At 42.6% G+C, this 14,157-nt stretch overlaps 1 protein-coding gene across 1 annotated transcript in view; it reads left to right on the top strand.

The window, feature by feature from the left end:
* The first annotated feature begins 7,782 nt into the window (after positions 1–7,782).
* Positions 7,783–14,157, top strand: part of TARSL2 (threonyl-tRNA synthetase like 2) — a 36,639-nt gene continuing 30,264 nt past the window's right edge. Inside the window, exons 1-3 of the mRNA XM_027851715.1 lie at positions 7,783–8,085; positions 11,969–12,061; positions 13,089–13,279. Of these exons, the coding sequence (XP_027707516.1) occupies positions 7,798–8,085; positions 11,969–12,061; positions 13,089–13,279 (572 nt within the window). The 5' untranslated portion in view covers positions 7,783–7,797. The remainder of the gene's footprint in view (positions 8,086–11,968; positions 12,062–13,088; positions 13,280–14,157) is intronic.

Below are 14,157 nucleotides of genomic sequence, written 5' to 3'. Positions count from 1 at the left end.
TTAGAACATGAGGCCTAGAGTCAGGAATACCTGAGTTCAAATCTTACACTTAAGCTCTGTTTACCTCAGTTTCATCATCTATAGTAATAGCACTTATCTCCCAGTGTTGTTGTGAGGGCTAAATGAGATAATAATTGTAAAACACTTAGCCCAGTGCCTGGCACATAGTAAACACTATATAAATGTTAGTTATCATCACCACTACCATCATCATCATTATTAACTTGACCCTCAAAGTACATATGACCCCCAAATAGGAAAGTTGATGGTGAGACTTAAGAATGGATAACAATTGCTTCAAGAGTGTCTTGGTTACAGGAAAAACCAAAGGCTACTCGTGACCTACATTGAATGACTCAGAATTGCCTGATGTTTCTGGGTTCAGTCTACTTTTCTTGGAAAATCCAGATTGTCAGCCTTTTTTTTTTATATACAGTAACATTGTAGTAATGGGATACCAGAAATAGTAATGGGAAACATAAATTATAAGTAACTTGGGAGAGGGGAATTTCCCACTGGGGCAAACTTCCAGATAGGGTTAGGGTATTTCCAAGAGAGTGTAGTTATGATACAGGCCCAGGAACACTTCATATGGTCATCACAGCTCTCCTGGGACTTTTCTGAGCCTGACCCAAACTCATGGGGTGAACTCAAAGAGACTGGAAATTCTGAAGCTATTTTTTTCGGTAGGCCAAAATACAGGGCTACTGACAAGTAAAATGAGTCCAAAAACAGTATCAAAAGAATCTTGCCACAGCAAGAAAAATAACTTTGGTTCTCCTTCTAATTTATATTTGGCGATTACTTTCTTTCTCTATCACTATCTTGTGAGCTTGGTTGGTTTTTTGATGGGTTTTTTTTTTTTTTTGCCTGTAATCAGGCTTGTTTGTTCTTTGACCCTTGTGAACTGTGTGCTTTCAAAGGAAATTGGGTGATAACACTCAGTGTAAACACTGAGGTTTCCAGATTATTTAGGTGGGGGCAAAGAGACAGAAAGATGTGTTCCAGTCCAAACTGCTAACACTTTATTTTTAAGTTATCAGTGGGCAAAAGGGAGCTGGTGACCTTTGTTCTACATTCTCACAGCTACACCCAAATTATTGGCCTTCTTATACTGTGGAGGCAGGAGCTGACCTGAGAGCACCCCAGGACTGATTCAACACTCTAAGATCTTAGTGTATTTCTGAGGAAGAGGGAGCAGCAAAATATGGGAAAGAAAACATTAGCACATTTATTTGTTTATTAGTATGTCACCAACCTCTCCAGGCTATATCTTCTTTTTTAAACGTCTTTTTTTAGAAAATATTTATATAGGCTATTTATTCAGCTATAGCTAAATATTAGCAGTGTGGTACATTGGCAATAGCATTAACTCTAAAGTCAAGGGATTTTTCTTCATATCCTGCCTCTGACACTTACTACCCACATGACGTTGGGCAAGTCACTTAAGCTACCTGGGCCTCAGTTTCTACATCTGTAATAATGAGAGGGTTGGACTTGAATGGCTGCTGAGGTTCCTTAGAGTGTTAGCTCTATGACCCAATGAGCATCTTTGACTCATTCTTTAATGACATCAGCCTGCTGATCTTTTCCTACTTTTATTTCCCAAAGAATGTGTAACTCTTACTCATTTGGCACTTCTACAACTACATGAGGTGGTTATCTTTTACTATGTATGTGAGTCAAGATTTTAACATTTTTCTCCTCCTAGTACTGGCAGCAATGCTAGGAGGGTGCTTGACTCCCCTCCAGGCCTGTTCCCCTACCCTAGATGTAAGTACCAGGTAATTTAAATATAATCCAACCCAGAGAACCCCAGGGATAAACCACTGGGGTGAATAAATAGGGGGTAAAGACCAGACCCTAGACATATAGAAAATGTTGACCCAGATGGGAGGTACTGATGTGGGCAGAAAGTGTCCCCCCGTGTGTGTTGGAGGAAAAGAGGACATTGGGCAGTACCACGTACATGCTTGGGTCACTCTCCCAGTACCAGGCTGCTTCAACTGCCCCTCAACGTTCTAGAGTGCCCTGAGGAGTTTGTGGGTCTCTATTACCATCAACTTGAACCCACTCTAGCTGGGTTCACTCCACTGTTTGGTGCCAGTGACTAGTGCCCCAATTCCATTTAACCACTTAAAATCAATTAGCATTTACAGAAGAACATTTACTTCAAAAATATTGCATAAACTAACAAACATTTACTCCAGGCCCAAGGGGCATATACTGTCCCTTATACCACCTCAGTCTCTGGGAGGGAGTAGGCTCAAACTTAGCTCAGTTCTTACACAACACTAGTCCCACCAAGTTGACATCTGGATTCGATCTTAAGTCTAGATGAGTCCTAGTCTCTTCCATTTGTAGAATGGGGTCCCAAAGGTCAATCTTTGCTCTTAAGGGACTAAGGCCTGTTTCTCTAGGCCACATGGCTCATCCAACGCCATGGGAACAGAGCAGCTGAAAGGAATGAGGTGGAGAGCTGGCTTAAGCAAACTTAGGCTTTTTTGAAGATTCCCCCAGGTTCAGCTATACAACCAATCAAAAAAGGTTCCTCTTAACAACATGGTTAACAGACCAAAAACATTCACAGAATTCTATGTATGCTGTCCAGTATCTCCAAGGACTTCTTTTGAATGTCATCATGACTCTTCTGGAAGTAGGCTTTCCGGTTACTCCACAGAGGAAAGTTGCATCAGCCAAGCAAGCTGATGGGGTTTGCACATGCACCAGAATCCAGTAATAGTGCTATAATGAGAAAGGGCTTGGGATCTTTTCCCCTCTTGAGGCCATGTGGTCCTGAGAAACAAGCCTAGGTCCCTGGTCTCTGCATTTGTTCTTTTCCCTTTTAGGCAAAGGAGATTGGAGTCTCTGACCTTGTGACTTTGAAAGGTCAGGAGGATACTCTGGTGTTCTAGAGCCAGTGCAGCATTGATGCCCTCAGGAGCCAGGAGTGATCTTTAAGACCCCAGTTCAGAGGCAGCTGAGACTAGGACTCACCCAGCGTTAAGGCCGAATCAGGACATCAATTTGGTGGGACTAATGCAATGTAAGAATGAAACTAAGTTTTGAGACTATCCCCTAAACGACGAGGTGGAATAGAGGAGAGCACTTCCTGATGTGGGGAGTTTCCAAACTTATTTGGCCTAGTGCCCCCTTTAAAAAAATTACTCAGTGCCACTCCCTCACATCTACTTTCTTTAAACCTTTAATGGTCTTTTAAAAATTTGCATCATTTAAAAAATGTAATTTTTTTGAAATTATGTATCTTAAATTTAATAATTTATTGTAAATTTGTGGGTATTTGCCAGCATTGAAATTTTGATGATGCAATATTGTGATATGTAACTGTATAGTATCATATTGTAAACAAGTTATTACATGCACATATTCCTGCCGATGCATGCTGGACACCTGACAATGTGCTTGCTTGCCAACACTTGCTTATTAAGACCTGCTGGAGAACTTGACCACTGATTGGTTATAACTTGAATAAAACTTGTGTTTATTTGGAAAATAATATAATAACTATGACTGTTACACAACAAATGAAACATTGAATGGTTTTTCAAAATATTCTTATCTTTCCTTATGCTTCCACTGCCCCCTTATTTTTATTCAACACCCCACAATTGCACCCAAGGCTACTACTGCCCCCCCCATAATTACAGCACCCCCCAGGGGGCAGTATGGCCCACTTTGGGAACCTATGGACTGTACATGCTATTTCTGGCTATATCTTTGAAGTAAATATCTCTTTGTAAAAGCTAATTTATGTTAAGTGATTAAATGGAACTAGGGCACTAGTAAATGACACTAAATAGTGGGAGGAACTTAGCTGGAAAGGGTTCAAGTTGGTGGTAACAGAGAAGAGACCACAAACTCCTCAGGGTGTCCTAGAACCTTGAAGGACAGGTGGAGCAGTCTGGCTCTGGGAAAGAGGGCCAAGCATAAATGCTACAAGATTCTGCCATTCTCCTATCTCAACCTGCTAGTGAGAATGGACATCTTCTAACAGAAGGGTTGTGGATTCATATTATTACGAAAGTTTCCTTGAGACTAAAGGTTGACAGGAACTGTAACACTAGGGAGAAATTCAGAACAGGTCCCTTTGTTTAGTGTTGTGTTAGAGTTGACATAGGGAGGCCAAGGAGTTCTGGCTTACGTTACTATGCTACTAGACTCTGAAGGGACATTTGACCTAAGGAGTTTCATTATTGGAATTCTCCTAGTTGAGCTGCAGAGGATTCATGGGTATTACCTGCCCACTGCAGTTTGGGCTAGTGATGGCTCTTAGACACTTGCAAAAATAGACAGAACATAGACACACAAGATGGCAGAGGAGCCAAGATGGAGGTGGCAGTGAGGGTGTAGTACCTGAGTTTCTTGATCACCCTCTCTTCCTGGATGCTCTCTGCTCTGTGGCATTTTGCGACACTGCAGTCTCCTGATTCTCCTTACTGTGGTTATATTCATGTCTGTGGTTATATCCAGAAGTGTGCTGGTAAACATTTAACAACCAGCTTCCCCCCATCACCCTACATGTGTGTGTGTATGTGTGTGTGTGTGTGTAGTATATGTATACATATGTATATGCAAGACACAATTTAAAATTTAATCTGAATTATTAACATTTTCTCTTTCACTTCCTTAAAGTTTAGACAACAATAATATCAATACCCTGAATCAATAAATCAAACCCTGATTTGTGGCATTTGCCAAATTCCGAAGTGTAAATGTTCACATTGAAAATTTAACAATCAACTCTCATAAGTCAGTTTGAACTGGCTCTAGTACATCCTGGAGTGTATCCCAGGTTACTGTCCTAGGCCACCTCCTCCCCCATAAGCTCTTTCTTGGTAACCTTATCAGCTCCACAGGTTTAACTATGATCTCTATTCAGATGACTCAAGTTTAGATATTTAGTCTTAGTCTCTCTAGAATTTCAATTTCATACCAATTTCAAACTGGATGTGTTGGTGCTATAGCCACAGTTACCAAAGACCAAAAAAAAAAAAAAAAAAGTTCTGACCATCAAAATCCTTGGCCCTGTCCAATCAGAAAGTAATATGACTTTGTTTACATTAAAGGAGTATTACTATCTACTTTGCTGCTATACCCCTAATGACCATGGAATCTTTCCATTTGACCTTTCATATGTATTTGTCTCCCCCATTAAAATGTGAGCTCCTTGAAAGCAGGGACTATTTGTATCCCCAGCACTTAGCATGGTGTTTGTACATAGGAATCAATTAATAAATGCTTTTTTCATTCATTAATTCACTTGTTCATTCATGTCCCAGAGATAATATGTCCAAAAATGAACTATATTTTCCCCTCAAATTCTCCCCTCTTCCAAATTTTCTAATTTTAATTAAAACCCTAACATCATTCCAGTGTCTCAGGTTTGAATTTTTAGCATTATCCTGAATTGCTCACTCTTGCTCCACATAACTAATCAGTTGGCAAGTCTTGGCTCTATTTCCAAACTTCTCTTGCATCTGAATGCTTCTCTCTACTCATACAGCTATCACCTTAGTTCAGGCCCTTATCACCTCTTACCTAGGCTTCTGCAATAACTTTCTAATTGGTTTCCCTGCCTCAGGTCTCTTACCACTCCAGTCCAGCCTTCCTACTGTTGCCAAAGTGATTTTTCTTAAAGTGCAGATCTGACTATGTCAGGCTGCTACTCAGTCTAACTACAGTAGCTCATTATAGCCTTTAGGATGAAATATAAACTTCTTTATTTAGCTTTTAAAACCTTTCACAATCTGTCTGCAGCCTATCTTTACAGCTTCAATGAACATTACGCGCCCCCCCCCCCCACACACACTCTTCAGTCCAGCCAAACTGGCTCTCTCTCTGCTCCTCACACGCAACACTCCATCTTCCCATCTTCATGCCTTTCTCCTGGACATTCTCCATGCTTGGAATGCACTCCCCCCTCCCCTACGGCTCATATGATCTCTCTTCTCTATCAAAATGCAGTCAAGCACCACCTACAGGAATCCTTTTCTGATCCCACCAACTGCTAGCACTCCCTCCACAGCCATTTTGGGGAAGGGCCCAGGTCTGCCAACTTTCATTCCCCTCCCAGCTATGCTTCTGATTTTCTGGACTTTAGCTGCTGTCTTCCCTTGGAATTGCCCTCTGGTGCCGGGGGCCTCTTCACTCTGAAACATCCCTTTACCATGCTGGTCCCATTCTCCTATTGGTGAATTTCTCCTAGGGTCACCATTTTGTGGAAAGAACCTGGAAGTCTAACATTATCCCCTTCCCAACTATGTTTGTCTTTCTGGACTTCACATTGTCCCTATAGCTCCCCCCACCCTTTACCCCCCATTTTCAGCTCCCTTTCGTATGTTATCTTCTTCTATTAAGCTCCTTAAGGGCTGACACTATTTCTTTTTGCTTGTATTTGTATCCTCAGCTCTCACTGCAATGGCTGGCACATAGTAAGCATTCAATAAAGGTCTGTTGCCTGCTTGTCTATTCTCTTTGTATTTCTGTATACCCATAAGTACTTGTCTTCCACAATAGAATGTAAACTATATGTCCATGGCACATGCTAGCAAAGTGCTACATGTTTGTTGATTGATTAATAAAAATGTCGAACACAATATGCCCAAGGAAAGATTCCTAATTCACTCCACTAGAGACCTTCCTCTAAAATAACACTGCCTCATTAATGATTACTTTTTGAATCTAATCATTCAACCAGTCTGAATCCACCTAACTGTGCTTTTATCTACTCCCTTTCAATCCATTTGGTCCACAAGTATAACATGTGACACTTTGTCAAAAGTTCTGCTCAAATTTAGGCAAGCCGCGTCTGCAGCATTCCCCAGATCTACCCGTCTACTTACCCTGGGGGACAGGAGTGTTTATTTTACTTATGCGATAGCTTCCTGTCTTAAACTACTTAGCACAATGCTTTGCACACTGTAAATATTCAGTAACTGGAACTGTCTTCCCCGCTTTCATGGTTGAGTCTTAAAGGAGCTGTAAAATTTAGAATGGAGAAGGGAGAGGAGAGGAGAATATTCCACGCAGGATTTAGCGCATAAAAAAAGTTGCAAGGGCAAGAATGAGCAGAGTTTTCAAGGGACACTGATGGGAGCTAAGGATATGTGTTGAGGAGCATTACGGGGGGGAGGTCAGACTGGACCAGGGCATGGAGGCAGGTTGTCCTGTCCAGGTTGGTCCTGTGGCCAAGGCGACGCCAATGGAAGTATCTGAACAGGGAGAATGGCTGGGGGGAGGCATTGCCTCAGGAAGATACAGCCCGGTGTCTGATAAAGCGGATGGGAGGGAAAGGGGAGGCAAGCAGATCCTTTGCTCTGCTGAGGGGAAGGGAAGAGGCACTGCCGAGGGGAGAACCAGCAGCTCTTGCACCCTGGGCTCTGCGGACAAACCGACGGACTGGTTAGTCCAACCTTTGGTGACTGGAAAAATGGCGATCTCTTTTTGGGAAAGAGGTCAACAGGGGAAGATGGCTGGGAGGGAAAAAACGATGACTGTTTAATGGTGATAATGATGGCGTTTAAAGCTGAAAGGGCCCCCGAGTCACTGGAGCATCCTTGCCTCACTTTCCTCGTCTGTAAAATACGCCCTCGGTCCTAGCGGACCTCTAAGGTCCGGCTCTAAGTCCCGGGCTTGTACGGCCCCGGGCGTCCCGCCAGCGCGGCGTCGGGACGGCGCTCCGGCTTCCCGCGGCTCGGCTCTCCGCGCGCCGCCCCACCTGCGCTCCCTCCCAGCCCCACCCCCTGCGGCCCGCGGGGCGGCGGCGGCATCGGCATCATGGCGGCCGACGCGGTGGCCTCTCGCCTGGCGCGGCAGGAGCAGGACATCTGCTGGCTGACTGCGGAGATCGGGCTCCTAAAGGAGCAGCAGCAGCCGCAGCCCGGGCCCGAGACGGGGCCGGGGCCCTGGCCTTGGCCACGCTGGGCCTGCAGCCCCAGCCCGGAGCTCGAGCGCCTGCGAGGCGAGAACGAGAAGCTGCGCTACCGGCTCCAGCACCTGCGGCGCAGCCTGAAGGCCGAGCTGGGCCGGCAGCCCGAGCAGCCCCAAGGGGCGGCAGGAGCCCAGGTAACGCGAAGCCGAGGCCTGGGCAGGGGCGGGGGAGCGCGGGCCCGGGGCAGGGGCGCTCCTGGGCCTTGACCTTGACCACGGAACTCCGCGTTCCTGCAGCGGGCTGATCTAGGGGATGCCCCGAGACTGGGGCGGGGGCGGGCGCGAGTGGGCAGATAACTGGGTAATGATCCTACGGAAGTACCCCCTCTTCTGTAATTTCTTCCCTGCCTTCTCTGAGTTCCCTCTTCTTCCAGTTAGGCCCAAACGGTGCAAGTAGTAACAACGGCAGCAATGCCGTTACTCCGATCACTATTGAGGATGAGGGCCCTGAGTTCAGCCCAACCCACGTGGATTGAGTGCTTGTTGTGCCCGGAGCAAGCACAAAGCTGGGCCCTGGGGATACAGAAGCGAAAAGGAAGCTGTCCCCACCCTCCTCCCTGAGCTCTCCTGGTTCTCCTTTCGGTCCGATCCTTCTCAGGCAGGGACCCGATGCAGGCACTGGAGGATGGACACATTACCTGGATAGACACCTTACATTAAACTGTGAGCCCCTTGAGGGAAATGTGTCTCATTAGTTGGCACTTAGTAAATTCTTGTTGATTGATCCCAAACTAAACACATTCAAAAGAAAACATTTGGCCCTCAAACTCATCCTTCTCTTCCCTTCTCCCCCTCCCCCTAATGCTGACAGATGGCATGACACATCCTGGGGAAACTTCTTTTTGTTGAGGGTACCACCATTCTTCCAGTTACCTATGTAACATATGAGCCATCCTCAACTCTGTACTCTTCCTCACTCCCCATCCATCTAGTCAGTCATTAAGTCTGGTTAATTCTACTTCCACAGCATTTTTGCTATCTGTCCCCATCTCCTGTCATGTGCAGGACCTCAGAACTTTTCACCTGGACTATTACAGTGGCCTTCTAAACTCATCTCTCTACCTCAAATTTGTCCCCCTTCTAATCCATTTTATACAGCTGCAGAATTGATGTTCCTAAAGCTCTATTCTGCTCAGGAGGCTTTAGTGACCCCCTTCTCACTTGTAGGATAAGAACCAAACCGCAAAGGCTTGGAGACAGGTGGCATGACACACCCTGGGGAATGTCTTGTAGACCATTTTGTTGGGAATTTACAGTGTGTGACATAAAGTCTGGCAAGATGAGTAGAAGCCACATTGTACAGGGATATAAATGCCAGGCTGAAGAATTTATTTTGTCCCAGAGGAAACATGGGCTGGTCCTATTATTCTTACCTACCATTTAGGGCAGAGATTGTTTACCTGGGGTCTGTGAACTTGTTTTTGAAAAATATGTTGATAACTTTATTTCAATATAATTGATTTCCTATGTGTTTGTATTCCTATGTATTTTATTTTGTACATTGAACAGATTCATAGTCTTCGCCAGACTGACAAAGGAAGGAAGGAAACAAACATTTATTAGGTGCCTGCTATGTGCCAGGCACTATGCTAAGCACTTTACAGATATGGACTCCATGACATAAAACCCTCTGTTCTTAGGCTGTGTGAAGTGTAAACAGATGTGTGTGTTTACATATATATGCACACATACTTGTATGTTGTCATTGTTCAGTTGTTTCAGTCGTGTCTGACTCTTCATGACCCCATTTGGAGTTTCTTGGCAGAGATACTGCAATGGTTTGCCATTGCCTTCTCCAGCTCATTTTACAGATGAGGAAACTGAGGCAAATAGGATTAAGTGACTTGCCCAGGGTCATCCAGCTAGTAAGTGTCTGAGGCTAGATTTGAACTCAGATCATCTTGACTCCAGGCCTAGCACTCTATACTGTGCCATCTAGCTGTGTCTGTATTTGTATGTGTAAATCAACTCCTGAAATAAATATTTTATAAGAACAGGGAGCACTTTTAGATCTGTCTAGAGAGTCTGCATGGCCACCATTACAACTTACTTTGTCACTGATACAATTGTACTATGGGCTAGATGTCATCTCAGATCTTTGGGGGGGTTTCATGAGCATCCACATCCACTTTGGGTTGCTGGCAATAATGAAAGGGAGCTAAATTTGCTCCAATATAGTTGCAATATAATTTGTACAACATAGTTTATTCTTTCTTTTTCTGGTTTCACCAGTTGCTTCCTGGATATCTCTCCTTGCCCATAGACGTAAAATTCAACATGTCCAAAACAGAACTTATTGTCTATCATCTCCCTAGTCACCCAGATTCATAATTTCGGAGTCATCCTTAACCTTTCCTTCTGTCTCATCCTCCATATTCCATTAGTTGCCAAGTCTTGTCAATTCTCTATAACGTATTTTACATCTGACTCCTCTTTACTCACTGGGCTATCACCCTAATTCAGACCCTTATTGTCTTCCATCTGGACTATTGTACTTGCCTGTGAATTAGTCTACCAGTTTCTGGACTTATTCATTCTCTGCACAGCTGCCAAAATAATCTTTTTGAGAGACAGGTTTGACCATGTAGCTCCTCTGCTGAAAAGCCTTTATAGCTCCCAGTTAGTTGCCTCTGAAATAAGATACAAACTCCATAACCTGTCATTTAAGGCCATCCATAATCTGGCTCCAATCCGCCTTTCCAGCTTTATTTTACATTTTTCCCCATCATGCGCTCTATATTCCAGCCACACTGGACTGTTGGTGGTCCTTTGAACTCAGCATGCATTTGAGTGCATCCCACTTTCCTAGAATGTACTTTCTCTTGCTGTCTACCTCTTAAAACCATCACCTTCCTTCAAGGCTCAGCCTCAGATACTACCTTTACAAAGTTTTCATATCAGTGCTCTGCCCTCCACTGATTGCTTTTATTTACTTTCTGCATATATGTTGCCTCCCTTTAGTAGAATGTAAATTCCTTGGGTGTAGGGACTGTTTCTTCTCTGACTTTGCATCCCTGGTGCCTAGCATAATGCCTTAGAGATACTCCGTGCTTAATAAATGTCTGTGAAATTGGGTTGTTATTGAATCAGAGTAGGAACCAGTAGACTGGTCTCTAACAAGAGTAGGCTCTGTTTTTGGTTTATTGTATCATTTGCCACTTCTCCCAATCTCTTCATAGAAATTTTCTGTAGCAGGAAAAACATAAGGTTTTTTTGCCTGAAGAATGCCAAAGTGTCTCTTATTCATCATTCAGTAGATTATTTGGTTGATCTAAATGTTCCAGTGGTTTCTCTGCTGGCTACCCTAAGATAAAATCCTCAAACTCCATGATTCTTACTTCTTAGCCCCTACAGGCCTCAGTCTCTTTTCCTCCTGTTCTACCCTAGGCCCAACTGAGGCCATAGGAGCCACCAGCAATGATTAAGGGCTGAAGAAGTCCTCACTCCCATTGCAGCACAGGTAAGGGGCAAGGTAGAGGAAGAAGATTTTCAAATAACCATTTTATTAAACAACCTATTTGTTAGTTGAGAGCTGCCTGTATGGAATGCCCTTCCAAAGGCATTCCATCAAGTATGAGGGCAGCCTATGAGTATCATCATAGATGAAGAATATTCAGTGTTTCTAAGGGGCAGCTTTATAACTATTTTCCAATGACCTGAGTGGTTATTTTTCCAAGGATGAAAAATCCCAAAACTCCAAAGAAATTTATATCGTTTGAACTAAGGTATATGTATCAAATCTGTGATGAAGTAAGGATTGATGGTTAGGCTACTCTTTCTCAGCCAGTCAGTTGAAGAAGGTTCAGCACAAGTGGCAGAGATATGAACTTTGTATTTCTAGAGCATGGAATTCTTGCTTGGCACCACCCCCAGGAACTACCAGTAATAATAAAGAAATAAATAGCTTATATTTCTGCAGTATTTTACATTCATTGTCTTTTCTCGGGTCTCTCAATTACCTTGTCTTGTCCTGCTTTTTGTCATCTGTATGAGTGGTTTTTAACATTCTGTCTTTTAGCTTCCTTCCACCACAAACCAAAAAGATGTTCAAAATAAAAATAAAAAGGAGAAGAAAAAAGAAAATGAAATTGTAAATGGCCTGAAGAGTGAGGTAAGTAATTCTTAATAAGATTATACTAGAAAGGGCTACCTCTGATTTTTAATATTTTGAGTTAAAGTATGATTTATCTAGGTACCTTAAATTAAATAATTTATAATGATATGGTTATGTGAAACTATGCAGAACTTAGATACATTTTTATATATTCTAAATGCAGTAGGCTATCAGTTATAACTTGCTTCAAAGATCTATGATTTCTTCTGTGTGGGTATACCTTTCACCAAGGTAGAGGACACCTCTTCTGAAGTTTGGTGAAGTTCTATGTTTGAAAAGTTCACCTGGAGGCCAGCTCTTTTGTGAGATAACTTTCCTAACTTAGGCAGGTCTTTTGGGGATAAACATTCAGTTATTGGGTCAATACTTGAAACTTACATAAGTAGTTGTCTCATGTTGAAATAGTTGTTCCTCCTTTATATAAATCAGCCAATTAACTAATATTTATTGAGCTTTATGCGACCATCTCATCTAAGAAGCATTTATCATGTGCTTACTATTTGCAACACATCGTGCTAGGTGCCCAGTATACGAAGACAAAAAGAAGAACACTGTTCTTGGTCCTGAGGAATTACAATCTGAATTCTAAGGCAAACATAAACAGGCCAATTTAAGAACAGTACAAGATAGCATAGGATGTACTATCACAAATCTTGGTGCAATTGTAAGCTTTAATAGCATAAAACTGCACTCAGACTTTTGGGACACTCTATATCTAATCAAGTGCTAATTTGTGTAATGTTAAGTAAATGAGGAAAGAGAGATTAATGGTCTGTAATTGTCATGGAGGAGTTTATGGAAAAGGTAGAATTTGAACTGTGCTATTTAAAGATAAATAGGATCTGGACAGGTAGAGAGGAGGTAGAGAGTCCAAGTGACGAAACAGCATTGGCATATGCATGGAAAATGGGAAAATAGGGGCAGGAAAGAGCTAGGCTTGATGATAGCTGAGGGTCCACATGTGGAAGCAGTAAGAAGTAAGGTTGGCTCTGTGTTTATGTCATTGTCTTGTAATGATTTACAGTTATGTAGTGGGCCAGACTTCATAGAAGATAGACTGACGCTTTATGAAACATTGAAGAGAGAGCATGACACCTTGCTTGCCCATAGAGCAGCAAACGAGAGCAAATTGATCAAAATAATGCTGATTGATGGAAAAATAGTTGAAGGGGAGTCTTGGAAAACAACACCGTATCAAGTGGCTGCTGGAATTAGGTAAATTGTAGTATAAAGAAGATCATGAGTATTAAATAATTGAGCAAAAGACTGATGATAGCATTTTTTTTCTGAGAAAGCCATTTTCTTTGGTCAATAAGAATAAATCAACGGGAAATAGGTTATTCACCAATACCACCTTTGGACTTCTTAGGAATGCCATTTAAATTCAGGAAATGCATAATTCAGAATATAATCCAGTGTTTTTCCAACTCCAAATAGTCAATTTTTCAAATCATAATTAACATAAAACAGGTTATCAAAGATAACAGAGAAAAATATCTACTCTTTCTTTGACTTAATATTGTATTGAGTTTTTAGAAGATTTTGTCTTTTTAAAAAGCAGATAATTTTCATGAATTATGTGTATGATTGTGTGTGTGTGTGTGTGTGTGTTTCTGTGTGCACACATTTGTATTTTAGTGGTGGGCGAGGAAGTTTGTGGTCTGGACTAGTATTCTGGAGAGCTCAGTTCTGATCTCCATCACTAAGTATGTGACCATTGGCAAATCGCTGAATCTCCAAGCACCAGTTCACTCGTCTATAAAATGGGCATAAATAAATGGGCATACATGCTGCCTACCTCAGATAGCTGTTGTAAGGATCAAACAAGATAATGTATGTTAAAGCATTTTGAAAGGTATGAACTGCTGTACGTTTAGGAGGCAGTATAGTGCAGAAAGGAGCCAGAGAACTAGGTTCAAAGCCAACTTTTTATACCTGTTAACTGTGACGTAGGAGCAACCCTCTGAACCCCGCTGGACCTCATTCTCCTCATCTATAAAAGGAGGAGTTTGGATTAGATGTCCTCTGACATCCCTTCCCACCCTGGAGCTGGGATCCTGTGAAATAAAAAGCATTATTATAGGTTCAAAAAC

This window comes from Vombatus ursinus, unplaced genomic scaffold, assembly GCF_900497805.2.
Source record: "Vombatus ursinus unplaced genomic scaffold, bare-nosed wombat genome assembly UNPS02009205.1, whole genome shotgun sequence".
Taxonomy (NCBI): Eukaryota; Metazoa; Chordata; class Mammalia; order Diprotodontia; family Vombatidae; genus Vombatus; species Vombatus ursinus.
The sequence above is the reverse complement of the archived record's forward strand: the minus strand, read 5'-3'. Positions and strand labels throughout refer to the sequence as shown.